This window comes from Notothenia rossii (genome assembly GCF_949606895.1).
Source record: "Notothenia rossii genome assembly, chromosome: 5".
Lineage (NCBI taxonomy): Eukaryota > Metazoa > Chordata > Actinopteri > Perciformes > Nototheniidae > Notothenia > Notothenia rossii.
The window spans coordinates 27,806,656-27,824,174 of NC_136903.1; the positions used below are offsets into that span (position 1 = coordinate 27,806,656).

Here is a 17,519-nt window from a genome sequence, read left to right on the forward strand (position 1 = left end):
GACATGCTCAATTTTAATTAGAAAACATCTATATCTGAAAATCCTCAATCATTAGCCCAGTCCAGGGATAGATGATGACAATGATAGAGTTGGCTCTGTACATTATACTGAGCCCAATGTTATTAATGCAAAAGTTGTCACTATAACACTTATATTGTAACTGTCCAATTTGAAGGGTTAATGGATTACAGATGAGCAAGACTGACAGTTTGGCACATGAAACACTTAGTGAAAACAATGGGGGGTTTTTATAACTGAGGGAAATTAATTATAAAACTGAGGCAAAATGAGAAAAAAAAGAAACGTAATGAACATTTAGTAGTTTCAAATGAAAAGACAACTGAAAGTAAACTTAATTTTTTTTATTCCAAATCAACAAACATACAAACGTTAAACAACAAAATGGAAAAAAAAGAATAAAGAACAAAAAGAGGGGTGATATAAGGATGTATCTTTAAAAAAACAAACGATGATCAAATTATTTTATACAAAAGAAAACGGTAAATGGAAACGTGAGGGTGCGTGATTGTGACTGTCTGCAAAAACCTTTCTATTTGTAGCTCTGAATGTATGTGTGTGTGTGTGTGTGTGTGTGTGTGTGTGTGTGTGTGTGTGTGTGTGTGTGTGTGTGTGTGTGTGTGTGTGTGTGTGTGTGTGTGTGTGTGTATATGTGTGTGTGTGCGCGTTGACGTTGTATCAGTTCATCAGTAATTCCATCTGCACCAGTCTTGCGTTGGTGTCCCCGGCCATGTTGTAGGGGATCATACCAGCAAAGGTGATCAGGGCTCTGGCCTGGCTGCGCAGTTGCTGTATGGAGAAAGAGAAGCAGAAGGAGGTAAAAGAAGAAGAACAAAGACATACAGGGTTAAACTACAGTACTTCTTCTGTTTTGTAAAAAACACCAACAATATGATTGACGTTTGAATTTATAAAACAGTGGCAAATACCGTAATTTTCTTTAAAAATAGCAAGGAAAATTATATTTTTTAATTAACATTCTCAATTTTTTGTTACAGTTTTTAAATAAGAACATTAAAATGATTCTTAGCAAGAACATATTTCTGTTTATGTCATGGTAAGAGGTTATCAATATGAGTAAGGACCTTGCAAATACAGTTTCTATCATGCTCTGATTTACTATAAATGTCCTTCAGCAGTATCAGTTTGTCAGAATCTGTCTCCTCACCATGTCTCTGTCCTCTGCGTTCCTCTGGGGTCGCCCTGGTGTGCCCGCTGGCGCCCCCTTCAGGCGTTTGTGCTGCGTGAACAGGATGTTCATGGTGGCTAACAGCACCTCAGACAGGTTGTGGCGCACCTGAGGGACACATAAGACATTTTTAGAAAGAGTAAAAGGAGAATGCTGTGTATTGGGAAAAGGCTGGAGAGTCTCTTGAGTGTTCAGAGATCTTCAATTCACCTCATCACTGAAGTTCCTGAAAGCAGCCACTCGCTCCTCCACACTGTCCTGACTGAGAGGAAGAAGCTTTAAACGCTCCATCACCTGAGAGAGAAATGAGTCCATCACTCCAATAGATAAATCATGGTGTCACAAAGTATGTCAAGATTTAACTTTAGGGGAAGTATTAGGTTGCTCTCACATCGTAGGCTCTGTCCACGTGTCCTGCATGGTACTCATCGAAGAACGTTGTCAGGTCTAACAGCAGGTAGAAAGTACTATCCACAGACTTATCTCCTGATACGCCCTGAGAGCGGTACCTGCAGAGGAAACAACATATTTCAGTTTTTATATAATGCTATTAGTTAAGATTTAAACTAGTGCATTGTATGTATGTGTGCTAACCTCTCAGCTATAGCCACTGCGGTGTTTTTTAGCCTCTCCTTGTTGGACTGAGGAGCGCTGACCTGAGCAATGACCGGACTCAGCAGCCTGTTCATCAACTCCAATACCTTATCTGGGTTCTACACGGAGACAAGAGGAAGGAAACAGTGAGCCGTTTGAAAGACCCAACACAATTAGCACCCTTTAACTGTCAAACGCTAGTAAATTATGCATGTCACCTGCCGAAAAACAGTGGTTGTTTATTAAGTGGCTGGAAAAACATTAACCTTCAGCAGCCATTCTGCAGGCATTTATAATGTGTAACCTAATCATTAAATAACAATAAATGAATGTAAGAAATAAAGAAAGTAGAGAACAGATGCAGAGATCACAGAGAAAGACGTGCTCACCTTGGCCAGCTCGTACAGTTTGACCGCCTCCTCAAACAGACCCTTGTTCTCGGCCTCTAGAGCCACTTTACTGATGATGGCTCTGGTGTCCCCGGCAAACTTATCTATCACTCCAGGCTACAGGGGGGGGAGGAGGAGGAGGAGGAGGAGGAGGAGGAGGAGGAGGAGGAGGAGGAGGAGGAGGAGGGTCAGAGTGAGATTAGGCATTGACATTTCTGCTGATTGGTCTGACTCTGATTCAAATGCTCATGACTAAGGTATCAACAACATATAGACATCTGATTTACTGCAAGAGTCAACATTGTTCTTTATTTCAACATTGATGCTGACTCATTTCTTTTGTTGATTGATCTTAGTGCCACATTAACTGTAATATACTAAATGTTGGGGTTGCCTTCATAATACCTATTTGTAGTGTTGTGCACCCTAAACTTAGAATCATAAACAAATAACCAGTGTAACCCTTGAGCAGTCAGTATGTAGCTGACAGATTCAAAAGGCCCTCAAGTGTCACACCTAGCACAGTACTGAAGGCACAGTGAACAAGGAAGTGAAAGAAAGCTACAATGAAGAGCTTTTTAATCCAGGACAGTGGAATACAGAAAAGGAAGATCCCCGTCTACCTCGGACTGACTGAACGGCCCCACACAGAGCAGGGACAAAGAGAAGAGACACGTAAAAGTGTATTTAAGAAACACAACCCCAGAGATGATGGAGGGAGGTGGAGAGAACACAATGGACCTACCTTTCTACTGCCGTCCTTTTCTAACCTCCCCAACAGCATGTCAAACTGTAAAAGAAGAAATCAAAAACATGCCAAGTTATTTACTGCATTACCAGAAACACATGTATGACAACAACTACAACAACCCTATAATAAATAAAGCTCATCACATTCACTCTCTTTTGCTGAAATGCATTATAATTAGTGTTCATTTCGTTGACTAAAACTATGACGAAATATGTTCGTCAACGACCTTTTTTTCCATGACGAAAACAAGACGATGACGAGACGGCACCGCCGGCAGTAAACAATAACTGTAACAAAATCAGCATGCAATATCGTTGACGAAAAGTGACGAGACGAAAATGTGGTTTACTAAATAAAAACTATGCCAAAATCTCTCTTTACTTTCGTTGAAGAAAAATGAGGAGATGAAATATTATCAAAGATAACGTTTCATCTCTGACAGTCAGTTTTTCTCCCAGCAGTTCCATTTCCGGTGCTGCGGCTGGGCAGCAGCTGTGTGTCCGTGCTGCGCGCGGCGGTACATTTGAATTACACCGGGCAGCGGCACACTGTGAACTGTCAGGAAGACTCGGGTCTAACTCATGGTCTAACTCATGGTCTAACTCATGGTCTAACTGGTCTAACTCATGGTCTAACCCCTGATCTAACCCCTGATCTAACTCATGGTCTAACTCATGGTCTAACTCATGGTCTAACTGGTCTAACTCATGGTCTAACCCCTGATCTAACCCCTGATCTAACTCATGGTCTAACTCATGGTCTAACTCATGGTCTAACTGGTCTAACTCATGGTCTAACTCATGGTCTAACTCATGGTGTGGTCCTGTTGAGTGGTCGCACTCGCGTTAACCGAATACCCCCCGTCAGCGCGAGTGAGTGATAAATTGTGCACTCGACGGGTAATAAATGGATTATGACGGAAATGTTACAATCCTGTCCGTCAAAATGACTGACAACGAAAAAGTCTAAGCCACCACTGCTCGGGAGAAAGAAACGATATGATATTTGGGCCCATTTTCACTACAATGAGGCGGAGGAAAAAAGCGAATGCATTGTTTTATCAGAAGGGAAGCAATGTGGCCATAACACAGCTGGTAAAAACACCACAACCTGACCTGATACTCTCTGCAAAGCTGCATTCTTAATCAACCTTTGTTTTTCATCAAATAATGACAAGATAAAATCTTATTGTGAAATAAGTTTGACTAAAATGACAAATTATTGGTTTTGGCTAGACTAGTTTGACTGAAATGTTCTATATAATCTGATGACTAAAAAAGATTCAACAGTTTTCATTGACAAATAGTAGACTAAAATAGTTAGTTGTCTATGACTAAAATTATCTACTGAGGGAAAGGTTTTAGAATTTGTTGCTGTAAAACTCTTTGTAAAAATTAATTGTTTTCAAATTAATCAAACTGTGCAACAAATATTGTTCTTCTTGGGGTAAAAACCATATCTTTGTTCCCACCCCAAAGCTATTTAACTGAAGTATTGGATTGATCGGGAACAAAGAAAAACATTCAAATGGATATCTGCTCTGACCTTGTTTAAGGAACAAGGCTCCATAATGGATCTACTGACAGTTACATCAGCTGACCCATCGTCTAGTGGGCCCTTGTGTATCAGTTATATATTACCTGTGTTGAAATGCAATCGGCACAAGTATTTCCCAGAAGGTCTCTGTGTTAATGTGGGTCACTCACCTCTCGACTCTCAATAACCAGTTCACTGACGCATCGCATGAACATGTTTTCTCCCTGGGTGTCCTTCTCATTGCTGCAGAACAGAGAGAAAAAGAATAAGAATTGGAGAAAGAGGCATTGTGGTGAACATCAGTAGATAGCAATAGCTGAGTCATATCTGACTCATATCTCTTAGAGAACCACCTTACCAATTATCTTTATAAAATATGGGAGAAATAGACGGTGTCCATGTAAGAGTGTGGGGGCACTTACCGTAAGAAGTAGAAGTACTGCAGGGCTTCCCGAGGATCGGTGGACTCAAACTTGCGGGTGTACAGCATGAGCAGACGGATGAAGTTCAGGCGGCGAACCATGGGAGGGTCTCCGTGCTCCTGGCTCACTGCATGTGGTAAACACATTTTCTTTAATTAAAATGTATGTCTCAAGTGTCTGCACCCCCCTACAGAAAGACGCTGGTTACACTCACACAGCTGAGCGCTCTGGCCAGACGACTTCAGCAGCAGCCGCAGCTCGTACAGCACCAGCGCCACGTGCACAGCGTGACTCCGGAGCCTCTCGGCGCGGAACAAGAAGGCCACGGCCGCCTCGAACTGAGCCGTCAGGAACAACACCTGGAAATACAGGAAGGGCTGCTGGCTGGCGGAGAAATGAGACTCTCCTGTTGGACACAAGATAAGAGAGAGGGGGTTAGGTTGGATGTCAGTCCAAGTGTGGAAGTGTTTCAGCATTACTGAAACGTCAGGAAGAAAGACGTCACACCCTGTAATGTCAGATTTGTCCACATTTACTCTGAGAAATGTCTGACTAAAGTTGTCGGACGGTGCCTGGTAATTCTTGTGGAGTAAAAACACTGAAGACCACTGATTGATCTACTAATCATAAGGAGCCGCAATTATTTACTTGACTTGAAAAAATGGCAGCCCGCAATACTCTAAGTGGCAAGCGTAGTGTTGACAATGATGGAAATGTCAAGGCTGTTTCAAGAGCTGTCGTTCTTGCTTTTGAATGAAAATCTGGAACTATCTGTAGTTAAAAATGAAATAAAGAAACAGACCATCCCTTGTCTAATTAAGTTAAGTCATGTTAAGCCAAACTCTCCAGCGGAAATGAGGCATAGGACCACCGAGGGCAAAATTGAGACAATGATTTTGATTGTTTCATTTAATCATGGGGAAAAATGGACAACACTTCTATTCTTCAACACATTTTCTATTAATTTTAGAACGTTCACAAGATGACATCAAAGTGTTTTTGGGGCATTTAAAAAAAGAAAGAAGGACAATCCAGAGGTGACCGGAAAGAAGGGGAATAAAGAGCAGGGATGACTTGCAATAAATCAGACGGACTCCCACCACATGCGTTGACATGGTGCTTTTTAAAATTATTTTTATTATAGCTAAATAAACTGACTATAATTGTGGTATTGAAACAATACTGGTCTTAAAGGCTTTTCACACCAATACAGGTATTTTCATTTTTTTCTGATTTGACCTCTGCTCAGGTTGTAGTGGGCTGAGCTATGATGGGAATTATAATGTGAGGTCACCTTTTTACCTCAGGAACTAGAGTTAGTACACGCCGGCAGAGAGGAGGGACCTGTCAATCAAACAGTCTGTACAGAAAGGCTGTTGAATCAAGAATAATAATGATGTCTGTGTTTGATAAAAAAGGAATGCCTGACACTTCATATAGAAACTCTTTCAATTGCCCTTATTTAAATTATTTTATTATAATACCAATTTAACTCCAGGTCCATAAATGCCAGCTCAATTGTTGACAGTTGCTATGGCAACTAACATGTGAGAAATTGAAAACATTCTGTCAAGCACAGGTACTTAGTCATCAAGTTTACTTTTTTAATTATAATCCTTAATCCTCTCGCTGGCAGAAAGTTTGAGTAGAGCAGGGTGGACCATGTCAGCCATTTCATAGCCTTATCTCAGACTTACAGCACTTTAGTTCAAAAAGGGAAAGCGCATGAGAGAAGGAGAGAGGGAGGGAGCGATGAAGAGGAGAAAAAGGATGAAGGAAGAGAGATAAGAGTGTGGGGGAGGGCTGCAGCGGGTTGCGCAAACAAGAAAAGAGAAAGAACAAATGCAAAGGAGAATAGAACAGGAGAAAGAGGATGGAAATCAGAGGGAGGAAAGAGAGGGAACAGGTGGAAGGAGAAAAGAGGAGGACAGAGACGCGTGAGTGAGCGAAGGACGGAGAAACAGAACAGACGAGGCTGGAGAGCTCTGGCAGTATGTGAGAGAAATTAAGAGAGGCTTTGGGCTTTACGCCCCGCTGTGAGGCAAGATGGAGGACAACAAGGAACACTGCCAGACATGAGCGAAAACAGAATGAGGCCTTAGGCTGTACTTCCCAACGAGCGAGGCGGGGGAGAGGGAGAGGAGTGCAGCCTTATCAGGACGGAGCAGGGTTGGCGTGTGGAGAAGGAAACACCCAGGGGAGAAAAGGGTGCTTTCTCAGTCTGTGGGAGGGAAGGCCTAATGCCCTTACGCTTGCTTTTTTTTTAATGTATCAGGAAGCATGTGGTTGCTTAAGAGGAGAGTTTTATTTTTGAAATGTGTTCAAAGTAGGCTCATCATCACTTAGGATGGGAAATGATAACATGCTACTGATGCCATAATCAAATGTGCTTGTCAGTGATTTTTAACGTTTATTGTATACAGATTATCTCTTGTATCTATTGGATTCTAGAATGATATGTTAAGCACTGGAGAAGGCACTTTTATGTAGTGCTAGTTTTGCAGCTTTAACAAAAGCACTGTTGTCATTTTTCATGTGCAACATCGTGAAAGCGTCTGTGGAGAGACTAAAAGTGTGCCCTCTTCTCCCCCCTTGTGATCATCATTGTGATGAGACATCAAGGACACAGCATTTTTAAAGAGAAATCAGGAGAACAGTGTGAGTCAGCCTGGAGGAAGCGCGGTCGGGCGAGAGTTTAAGCTGCAGCTGTTTCTTTTTACTTTCCTGAAGGCACTTGATAAGCCTTTAGAGAGACGAGGCGGGAGGCAGGCTTTCATTTTCTGCGCAGGCAGCAGGTGACTGGCAGTTGTAGCACTGACAAGTAATTAAACCCTCTTGTCTGAATCACAAGCACAAAAGATGCGAGAGTGTGTTGCTATTCCTACATGTTGCAGTTTAGACATTTATTCAGAAACAGATTCTGGTTAACTTTTTAACAAACTCAAAAGGATCAGAATTTGCTGCTACTTTTTAGATCAATATTCTGAGCTGACAGGAAAAAAAGGTATTTGGTTGACTGATGTAATTTGATTACATCTACCTTCTTTACACCCAGAGCTGCACAATTTGAACCTGTTCTGGCTCTTTTTAAATATAGGGTAATAAAATCTCAAGAGACATTTACAAACAATGTTTAGATAAGGAAAGCAACCAAAAGAAAGCATGCACACATCTTTGCCTGTTCTCCCTTTGCAACAGCTTCTAAATGACTATCCAGTAGAAGATAATGGAAATGAAACGGAGGTAGGTGGGGAGGGTAACGTAAGACAACACGATTGTTGGGAATTTTGAATATTTGTAAAGTTTTTACAGAAATGCAGATCCATACCGTAGTCCTCCAGCAGCTGTTTCTGCAGCTGTGGCAGGGTCAGTCTGTCCTGAGAAGAGCTGCTGCCGTCATCATCAAAACACACCTGGTTCAACTGCAGGGACAAAACACCATACACAAAAATACAGAACAAGAAAGACTCCTTTTAGGATATAGTGAAACCAAGACAAGTCAAACAAATGCCAATAGTACAGCCCTAGAAAAGTTATCGATGATCCTTAACTGGGCCAATTTCTCCGCTGGCAACTGGTAGTATACTGTACCTTCAGCCAGAGGTAGTCTTCCGTCTTGTCGGCCACCTCTCCATGGTTATCACTGATGTCACATTTCCCGATCAGGCAGTAGACGGCTCTCTTGTAGGGGTCGGCGCTGTTCCTCAGCACTCTGCGGTAGTGCAGACGAAGCTTGTTCTCTGAAGTCGGGGAGAGGCTGAAGGGAAGAGTCAGAAATTAGGTTGTGAGCAGGTTGTGGACCTCACCTCGGGGTCCGGGGGCATGTTCCCCCGGGAAGATTTTTTTTTAAATGTTGAAGTTAAATGCATCAATTTGCTGCACTTTGAGAGCAAAGTTAGGGACTAAATCTACGGATACATCTCTCAACAAGACCCATGTGAAACAGAACTGTTTAAAACAGACTGACTTTTTCTTTCTGGATATTTTACAAATCACTCCCCTTTTAAACTGTATTTTTGTTTTACTGTCCTATAGTATGAGTTGGAATTATTTCATACCTGTTATTCTCTTGTTTTTTATAATGATCATATAAAAGGTGTGCCTTGGAAATACTTGTTTACATGAGATAACTTTAACTAAAGTCAACTATCTAAACACTCAGTCCTTTACCGCTCCCTGAGCTGACGTTATAAGATTTGTCTGAGAGGAGAGAGCTCTCCTCGTCCTTGTTGTAGAAACAATTCCTTATGTAGGCTACGTTAGCGCTCTCTCGTTCTCTCTCTCTCTCGCTCGCTCACACAAAATGCGCTCGTCGTGCCACACACACAGCCAAGCTATGACACACAAAGACCCAGAATAACTTTTAATGCTGTATCCTATTTTTTTCGATGGCTTTATTGTATGATATGACAGATGAACAGATCACCACTGGGCTTACAACTAAAGACACAGCTATGAAAAAACGCAGCATCTTTACGGCTCATGTTTACGGCTGTGAGAATCTGCCTTGGTACAAAGTAGCAGTGAAAACATGGTACGGAGTTTCATTGATTTGGGCATTCTCTCAATAAGCAAGTGGAATGGATTTGATAGTGAAGCACTGACACAGCGGCGAGTGGATAGACCGATACACGGACTTTCCACGTGGTAAAAGCGGGGGGGGGGGGGGGGTCAAAACTAATCATTTTAAAAGGTGGGGGGGACTTGTCCCACCCTTATATATTACTTCTGCGACGCCCATGTGTTAAAGTGTGACCTTCCTGGACTCCTCTGGGCATCTTAACATTTACAAATACACAAAGACAAGGAGGCGTTCTCACCGTCTGTCGGGGCTGTTCATGTACTCCTGGAACCAGGTCTTGAAGTCTCCTAGCTGATGTTGCACTCTGTTCACAACCTGCATGGCTGCATTCAGATCTCCACAGCGCAGACAGTAGTAGATCACAGCCCACACCGGATGGCCTTCGATCTCACCGTCCTGTTGCACACAAAGATATTTAGTACAGGGGTGACAAATTGCACGGTCTTAAATCACATTGGCAGACTAAAAGAAGAGACATTTAAAATCTGCGTTACCTGCATGCCAGGCAGGGGCCCTGGTAGTTTGATGTTGAGGAAGCTGCGGACTAGTTGGTACGTTCCTGGCACTCCTCCTAGTTGGGCCTGATGGAGGTTCCCAAACACTGTTACCATGGTATAGTTTTTATAACTGGAAGAAAGGAGACGCACGTATTCAATGAGTTCATCATCACTGAGCAGTTTGGCTTACATTTAAACTAATGCCGTCAAAATTATCGCGTTAACGGCGATAATTAATTTTCTGAATTAATTGCGTTAAAATATTTAAAGCATTTAACGCATGCAAAATGGCCCGCCCCATACATCCCAGCAGTGGCAGCGCTGGGGTAGGGTACACCCATACCAAGAAATGGCTTAGCCCCACCATGAACAAGGATGTTAAAGTAAGCAAAATAAAGTCTGCCAACTCGCGGAGTAAATTGCACAGACAGCAGTTAGTAAGATTGATTTCAGTAGCCACTTGTCTGGAAATACCGAAGACTAGAAACGGCTTTGAAAACTTTTGTCACGTAGTGATCGTCTTCTCAATAGAACATCTTTGATAATGTCTTCTGGCCAATCAGAATCAAGATAACGGCGTGGTGTTGATGCAGGAAGTCCCAACGGAGAATACTTTTGCTTTAGTATATCTCTATATATATATATCGATGCAACATTACGTGTTGATAGAAATCAACACGTAATGAAATAAGACCCCACGGTTTGATGATTGATAGGTGTGTGGGCGGTCTTTCATTTTGACACACAGAACAATGTTATAATAAACATACATACTGTATGTTAAATGGATATATCCGCCATCTTTCATTTATCTTTCCATTCCCACGACAATATACATAAAGAAATGGCATATTTTGAACATAGTTCGAATGGTGATTAATCATGATGAATTAATTTTTAAGCTGTGATTAATCTGATTACATTTTTTAATCGTTTGACTGCCCTAATTTAAACTACTATCTGTCTAGTGCTAATTCAGATTTACTTAACTTCTTAATGAACAGGATAAATCAATCACAGTTACCTGTTCTCCAGGAAGTTGAGCGCCTGGCGTACGAAGGCCATTTGCATTTCAACAGAGATGCGACTTTTGAGCGTGTCTTTGGCGGGAACCAGTAAAACATCAGTCATCTGCTTCACCATCAGCCACATGTCTGATACATTCTGCAACAGTAACATAAATGAGTGTATTAAAATAAAGAAGAATAAGCAAAACTTACCTGTATTTTTGCAGAGGACTTTATCATTAAATGTGAAAAAAGAAATGTTTGATAGCAGATGATCTTACCTTGTCATCCAGGCTTTCTGCTACAGAAGCACATAAATCTCCCAGGTTAGGCTGGATGTGACCATTCACTATCTTCTCATTGAAAATGTAAATCTGACAAAGACAAAAAAGAGGGGGATAAAAGATCATAAGCTCTCTCGGTCACTTTTAAAAATGTAGTTGTTGTTTAAAACTGTAAATGCACCTACTACTCCATCCCCAGCTATTAAGTAAAAGCTAAACCTATGTCCACCGAGTGAAATGGTTCACGACAAAAAACAAGAAAAAAAGGATGAAAATGTTTAGAAGGTCATCGAAGAGGATAACAAAAACTAGACCAATTACGCCGCACGCAATGTGTCGACACATGGTCAGAGGTAAAGCCACATTAAATTCAGATCAGAGGAAAACGGAGAGAGAAGGTCAGAGGGACGATAGAGACAGAGTGAGAGAGAATTACCCAGAGTCCCCCTCTTCCACTCAATCAATCAATATGTCTGATCTGCCTCTTTCTGGCTCGCTGTGACCCCATTTCAACTGAACCATCACAAACAGACTCTTCTCCACCATGTTTTCGACTCACTTTAGTCAATTCAAGAGGTGGATTTTGTTTTTAGATTTAAGTAAATTTAACAGCAAATGTATTCATTAGATTTAACCAAGGCCATCACAGCAGGATATATCACTATATATTATTTATTTATTTATTTACACATAACAAAAATCCACGTTTGTTTAACAGTCTGACTGTGTCAGAAACTGTGTCAAAATTAATTATTTTGTTTACCAGAGAGCACTATTTTTAAATCTTGAACTCAATTCTTTAAATGAGAAAATGTGCACATCAAAAAAATGAATAAATAAAGAGGATAATGAGAAGTGGAGGGTTTAAGTTCATGCTGCTTCCTTATTACAAACCTTTATGTTACCCTTTAACTGCAAGTCTATTTCCTTGTAAATGGTGAAATGTTGTCAACTATTTTCTAAATAAAGAATTGCAAAAAAAATTGAACTGAGTAGTGGGTAGAATAAAATGAAATAAAAGACATAGCAGTGCTGAGACAAAATACGATGGAAGTTATTTTGTATTTGTTTACCGTTATACTAAATTAAACTCTTTGCCTTTACATAGAGTTTCGATGTACTGTACAACAAAATGATCAGACTGGCGCCAACTCACCTGTCGTCCGTACGCCACCTCCACATTGTCCAGTGCACTCCTTCCTGGAGCGGTCACTTCACTCACAAAGCTGGGCTACAACAAACAGCAATAAAGGGAGAAAGTCAATAAATAATAAATAGAACGTTAAATAAAGCTAGGAACAACAGAAACTGCAATCATTTACCAATTGAACTGTCAATTGTGTCTAACTTGACAATCCCACAGTTGTTCTTGTTTTATGCCCAATGCATGCTGGGATAGGCTGCCACAGGATGAAAGTAGTATACTTCTCTCAGGGAGGAGATACAAATAGAAGTGATAAGTCTCAGATGTTGTTCTGGTTAGTTTTGATGAGTGTAGACAGCTCGCACAGTGTCAAGGAATCAGCCTGAGAGATTAGGATTTTCTAAAAGTCGACATATTCAGTCCAAAAAGTTAAGTATTATACTACTTACTGAATTTGGATATTGCATGAGTCCAAATAGCTATTTTCATAACTTTTCAATTCATTTTGCAGCCCTAATAATAAAGATATATATGTTTTGAAGTCTTCTCTTTCCTGTTAAAACAGCTCTGCGTTGTGTTTCCTGTACCTCCACATCTTGACTGAAGTCCAGCGCGTCCTCTCCGGCTCCGAGGAGTGTGTGTAGCACTCTCTGCTTCACCTGCTCCCACTGCACCAGCATGGACTCTCGGTGGTACTCTTCAGCCAGCAGGAAGGTCTGAACAAAGCAGGGAACAGGTACTCTGTCACACTCGATGCATAAGTGCACCCAGGTGTCCACATTCTTACATTGTGCATGTTTGAATATAGCATGCATATTAATCACTACAGCTTTATTAAACAGAAATAATACTGCAGCAGTTTTGACTTGAAAGTTGCAAAACTTTTGTAACAAGAGAACAGGACAGTTGAGCACCATGTTAATGTTATTATATTATGTAATTAGAGCTACTATAATGCCTTGCCTTAAATGCTTGGTGTTAAATATATAGTGATCAATTTGTTTACACACACACACACGTTGGCTATATTGGCATCATCATCATAGTACATTATAGCGATTGATTTAATGCAAGAATAACTCTGTGTAGTGGCCATCAACCTCAGGAACTCACATGGAGCATATTGAAATATAGATGTTCATTATATAAATGGGGCGTATCTCCACATGCACCACATTTAGCAGCAGTCCCTCGTCAAGATTGTCCAACTCCACCGGGACGCAGGGCCGTCTATTTCAACCCTCCATAGAGACTCAAAAGGAGATAATGGGAACGTGAGATAATTGAATCCCTCCCATCTCCAGCTCAGGGAGACACTAATGTGGACTCAAGCCACCATTTACTTGGTAAAGCTGTTCATTGCCCGGATGAGAGTTTAATTTAAGCATTGTTGAGTTACTGCAGTCTGTCAAACACTAAGATAGAATGAAGAAATTGGGTGCACGAAAGAAAAGGTCATTTAAAAAGAGTATATCAATACTCACTTTGTGGAACAGAAAGGACTGAACACGGTTATTTTTTTTATGCAAGGTGTCCCATTAAAGCAAATCTCGTTTCCACAATTGCTTACAGTGAAATTGAAGAGATTCTTGTTATAAACATTGTTTAATGAAAACATGAATACAGTCAGTAGTATTGTTATTAGCCCTTTTCCTCTCTCAAATGGTATCTGCCTTAAAAGAACAAATAATGTATCATTTAATTGAGATTATATTCATGTTAGGTAATCGCAGTGAGACCGGAAAACTTAAACTCGACTAAATATGTCACTTAGCAGACCAATAGCCCACATTACAGGTGCTGCAGTCACATAGAAATTGGCAAGGAAATCTTTAACACCTGCTTTCTTTTTAATCAGTGCATGCATTCGAGTTTTCCACCCTTGCACACAAGTCCCTTTTTGCATCTCTCGGGGAGCAGGGGGAGATAATGGGAACAGCAGCTAATTAAACGCAGGGAGTATTAGCTCTGCACATCAGGGAAGCCATTTCAAAACCATCCCCTAAAAGGTTTGCACCAGAAGGACAGATTACTAAAAAAATGTTTTTTAAGTGTTCCTATAGTTTGATGTGCCAATGTTCACACACACTGCAGATCTCATCCGATTTTGTTAAACTCCAAATGAGACATATAAAGATCCACTAATGTATGTGACTAAAGAGGATAATCACTTCTTCTCCTTTTAAATTTAAACAATTGAACCTGTATGAATGTCAAAAATCCTGAGAAGTTGGTATTGCAATACTTCCATTAGGGTTTAAATGTTGTCTTAGCTGTAGCTTTTGTTACCAAGCAATAAGACACTAGGCAGATACTGACCCTGCGGCGAGACTCCTCGATGGCAGACAGCAGGGCGTTGTCCCTCTCATTCTTCAAGAAGCCCTGTGGATGAGGAAGAGACGGACAGAGGGAGAGACGCGTGACAAACACAGAGAGAGAAAAAGACAGAAACAGAGATATTAGTTCGAACATTGGGGACACAAGTATTAAACTGCATGCAGAGAGTTCTAGGAGGGACAGATACAGAAACGTGGTCCGTCATTTCTTTACGGAGAAAGAAGCCGCTTTTCAATTTCCCTTTTTTTTGTTGCCATCACTTGACGTGTTGAGTCAGGATTAGTCAAACGTATCGTCGCTGTTTAACTGACACATGTAAAGGCAGGCCAGAGAAATGGGCCATTCTGCAATGAGACAGCAGTCAGCCTCCATTTTAAAGTCGTCTCAAGATGGCCGCCCCTGCACGCATACATCCCCATCCTCTGGTCCTTCCTGTGAACATTCCCATTCCCTCTCATCTGATAATAAAACCGCTTATCTCGTACACAGGATCTGAGCTATCCGGTGAGTAAGTGGTACTTGTGTAACAGCTGGAGTGTGCAGGAGAGAACACGACAGCTCTCTTCGGAGGAAAAGTCAGTGAGCGCTGACGTGAATTAAGGGACAGACATCTTGAGGAATCATCAAAATGGCGGCTGCAATGCACTGGGCTGCTAAGCAAACACAAGGACGGCTCACTGGCAGCTTTCAAATGTGAAAAAATACAAGTTGACGTAAGAAATCTCCCTTTTCCTGTGCAGAATATCATTATACATGTGTAGCATTTGAATGAAGAAACAGAGACAGCTGTGAATGAGTCAGAGGCCGAGCCAAAAAACATCTCTTTATTCAGAAAAATTAACAAAAGGACATTTCCTCTCATCAAACTGACGACATGGGATGCTATGTATGAGGAGCTCCAACCAATTTAAGGTCAGCAGGAGGACGAATTTCACAACAACAACAGGGTAAGATTTTAAGGTGCTGCTCACACGGGAACGTTTGAGTTTATGCACAGTATGCGTTTTCAAAAAAGTCTTCCGTTCACACCTATTCGTTTCATTTGACATTTCTGTTCACACGAGAACGCTGGAAACGCTGTAGTACATATGCCGGGCCTGTAACTGGCGCTGTAACTTCCACCACAAAATAAACCAAAAGCAGCGAGTATAAGATCCATAAGATAGGGGGAGGCGGGGCTATCGTTATTTTTTCAGGAAATGATCGTATAGAGGCGATTACACGGAGCCGTTGGACCCCCCAGAGCGTTTCGTTTGCAAATCTATCCACCTTGGGACCCATTATCATTTTTTGGGATCCGTTTCTATCGTTTTGTTACGGCCTCGTGTAAACGAAAGGGCTATACGCAAGAGAAACTATTTGGATCCAACCCGTTTTGTTCCCGCTTAAACAGGGTCTAAGGTCAAGCAATAAATATGTTTTTACTGCTTTGAGGAAAAAGTAGAAAACAGAAACCAGGGAAAATGTCACTAAATGTTATGTTCAATGATAAGTAGCACATTCAAAATAGATTTCCCAAAGACCTTGTTAATGTCTTGATGACTTAGTTGTACTGGCCACAAGTTATTACTTTTAATAGCGATAACATTTTTTGTAGTTTATCAGGTCATTGCCATTGACTCAATTGTCTAATAATGTTGCAAAATAAACTAACCAAATTTCGATTACAACATAAAAAAGATTGGAACACCGAAAAAAGACAGTTAGCTTTTAAAAAGAGCCATTTAAACGTTCAGAAAGAAAATCAAGACTGCAATCTAAAGCTGCTTTTGTATGCATTGGATCTTTGGTTATTTTACCAACATTTCTATAATTGCAATATAAAGGGGGCCAAACTGAACACAAAGACATTTCAAAGACATCTCACTGTCTATTATGCCCTGCTTTTGCGTGTATTAATATGTACAGCCTAGATTCTTCTGTCAGCTTTGTTGGATTGGAGGTCAATACACCATCTGAGAGCTGCCTTCTGAACATTTACATTCCTGAGATGTAAAGTAAAACACTGCTGCTCCTCGTTATGAAGGAAAGCCCTGCGATAGGTGGTATCCTTTAGAGTTCATAAAACCATCGGCCTTCTACCTCTGACATAAAAGTCTCTTACGTCGCTGGAAAGTTGTTCCCTTTTTCAGATGAAAGCATTTTAATTCATTGATGATATTTTTAGCACCATCTGTCTCTGTGTCTGAAGTATGTAGGATCCTTGAAGACCTGGTGCGAGACAGACTACTTTCTAGAAGCTGACCGGAGATCAGTCTGCTTTACAGGGATGTTGGGGCTCTTAGCCTGCCTTTGATTTCCATCTCTCCTCTATTTTCACCTCTCTCTTTTTGCCCCCCCTTCGTCTCTGCACCTGCTAGTTGCCCTGCCTACTTCAGTCTCATTTCCTCCTTTCCAAGCTCTCAGCCTTCACCTCTGGCTGTCATTGCCTCCCTCTCATCCCTCCTCTGTCCAACGCAAATTGGAAGCAAAATTGGTTCACTGTGAGAATGCATAACTTCTTGAGACAATGTCAATACCAAAGTAACTGATAATGACTGCATCGAACCAAATTAAAATGGCTGGGCAATTACAATCTTTAATGTATTAGGCTATTCATGCGCAATCAAGGAAAGAAGACGAGGTGCCAAGAACAGAAGGAAACCATGATGGTGGATACAACTTTGAGCTACATTTTGCTTCAGATAATGGGCCCTAAAATGTGGAGAGACAAGAACAAATGTGACCCTACCATACGTCTTTATTTGAAAGGCAAAGCAGAGACTGAGA

The 17,519-nt window shown here is 41.1% G+C and overlaps 1 protein-coding gene across 2 annotated transcripts in view; it reads right to left on the reverse strand.

Annotated features, from left to right (window-relative positions):
* Nucleotides 1-347: 347 nt before the first annotated feature.
* Nucleotides 348-17,519, reverse strand: part of nup93 (nucleoporin 93) — a 33,217-nt gene continuing 16,045 nt past the window's right edge. For both annotated transcript variants that reach the window (XM_079681494.1, XM_079681495.1), the window contains 19 exons: nucleotides 14,733-14,795; nucleotides 13,001-13,129; nucleotides 12,426-12,500; nucleotides 11,267-11,359; nucleotides 11,003-11,142; nucleotides 9,976-10,108; nucleotides 9,720-9,877; nucleotides 8,491-8,656; nucleotides 8,228-8,321; nucleotides 5,114-5,305; nucleotides 4,900-5,026; nucleotides 4,648-4,720; nucleotides 2,936-2,980; nucleotides 2,191-2,307; nucleotides 1,802-1,920; nucleotides 1,599-1,716; nucleotides 1,418-1,501; nucleotides 1,187-1,315; nucleotides 348-807 (listed from right to left, as the gene is read on the reverse strand). In XM_079681494.1, coding sequence (XP_079537620.1) covers nucleotides 697-807; nucleotides 1,187-1,315; nucleotides 1,418-1,501; nucleotides 1,599-1,716; nucleotides 1,802-1,920; nucleotides 2,191-2,307; nucleotides 2,936-2,980; nucleotides 4,648-4,720; nucleotides 4,900-5,026; nucleotides 5,114-5,305; nucleotides 8,228-8,321; nucleotides 8,491-8,656; nucleotides 9,720-9,877; nucleotides 9,976-10,108; nucleotides 11,003-11,142; nucleotides 11,267-11,359; nucleotides 12,426-12,500; nucleotides 13,001-13,129; nucleotides 14,733-14,795 — 2,166 coding nt within the window. In that variant the 3' untranslated portion in view covers nucleotides 348-696. The remainder of the gene's footprint in view (nucleotides 808-1,186; nucleotides 1,316-1,417; nucleotides 1,502-1,598; nucleotides 1,717-1,801; nucleotides 1,921-2,190; nucleotides 2,308-2,935; nucleotides 2,981-4,647; nucleotides 4,721-4,899; nucleotides 5,027-5,113; nucleotides 5,306-8,227; nucleotides 8,322-8,490; nucleotides 8,657-9,719; nucleotides 9,878-9,975; nucleotides 10,109-11,002; nucleotides 11,143-11,266; nucleotides 11,360-12,425; nucleotides 12,501-13,000; nucleotides 13,130-14,732; nucleotides 14,796-17,519) is intronic.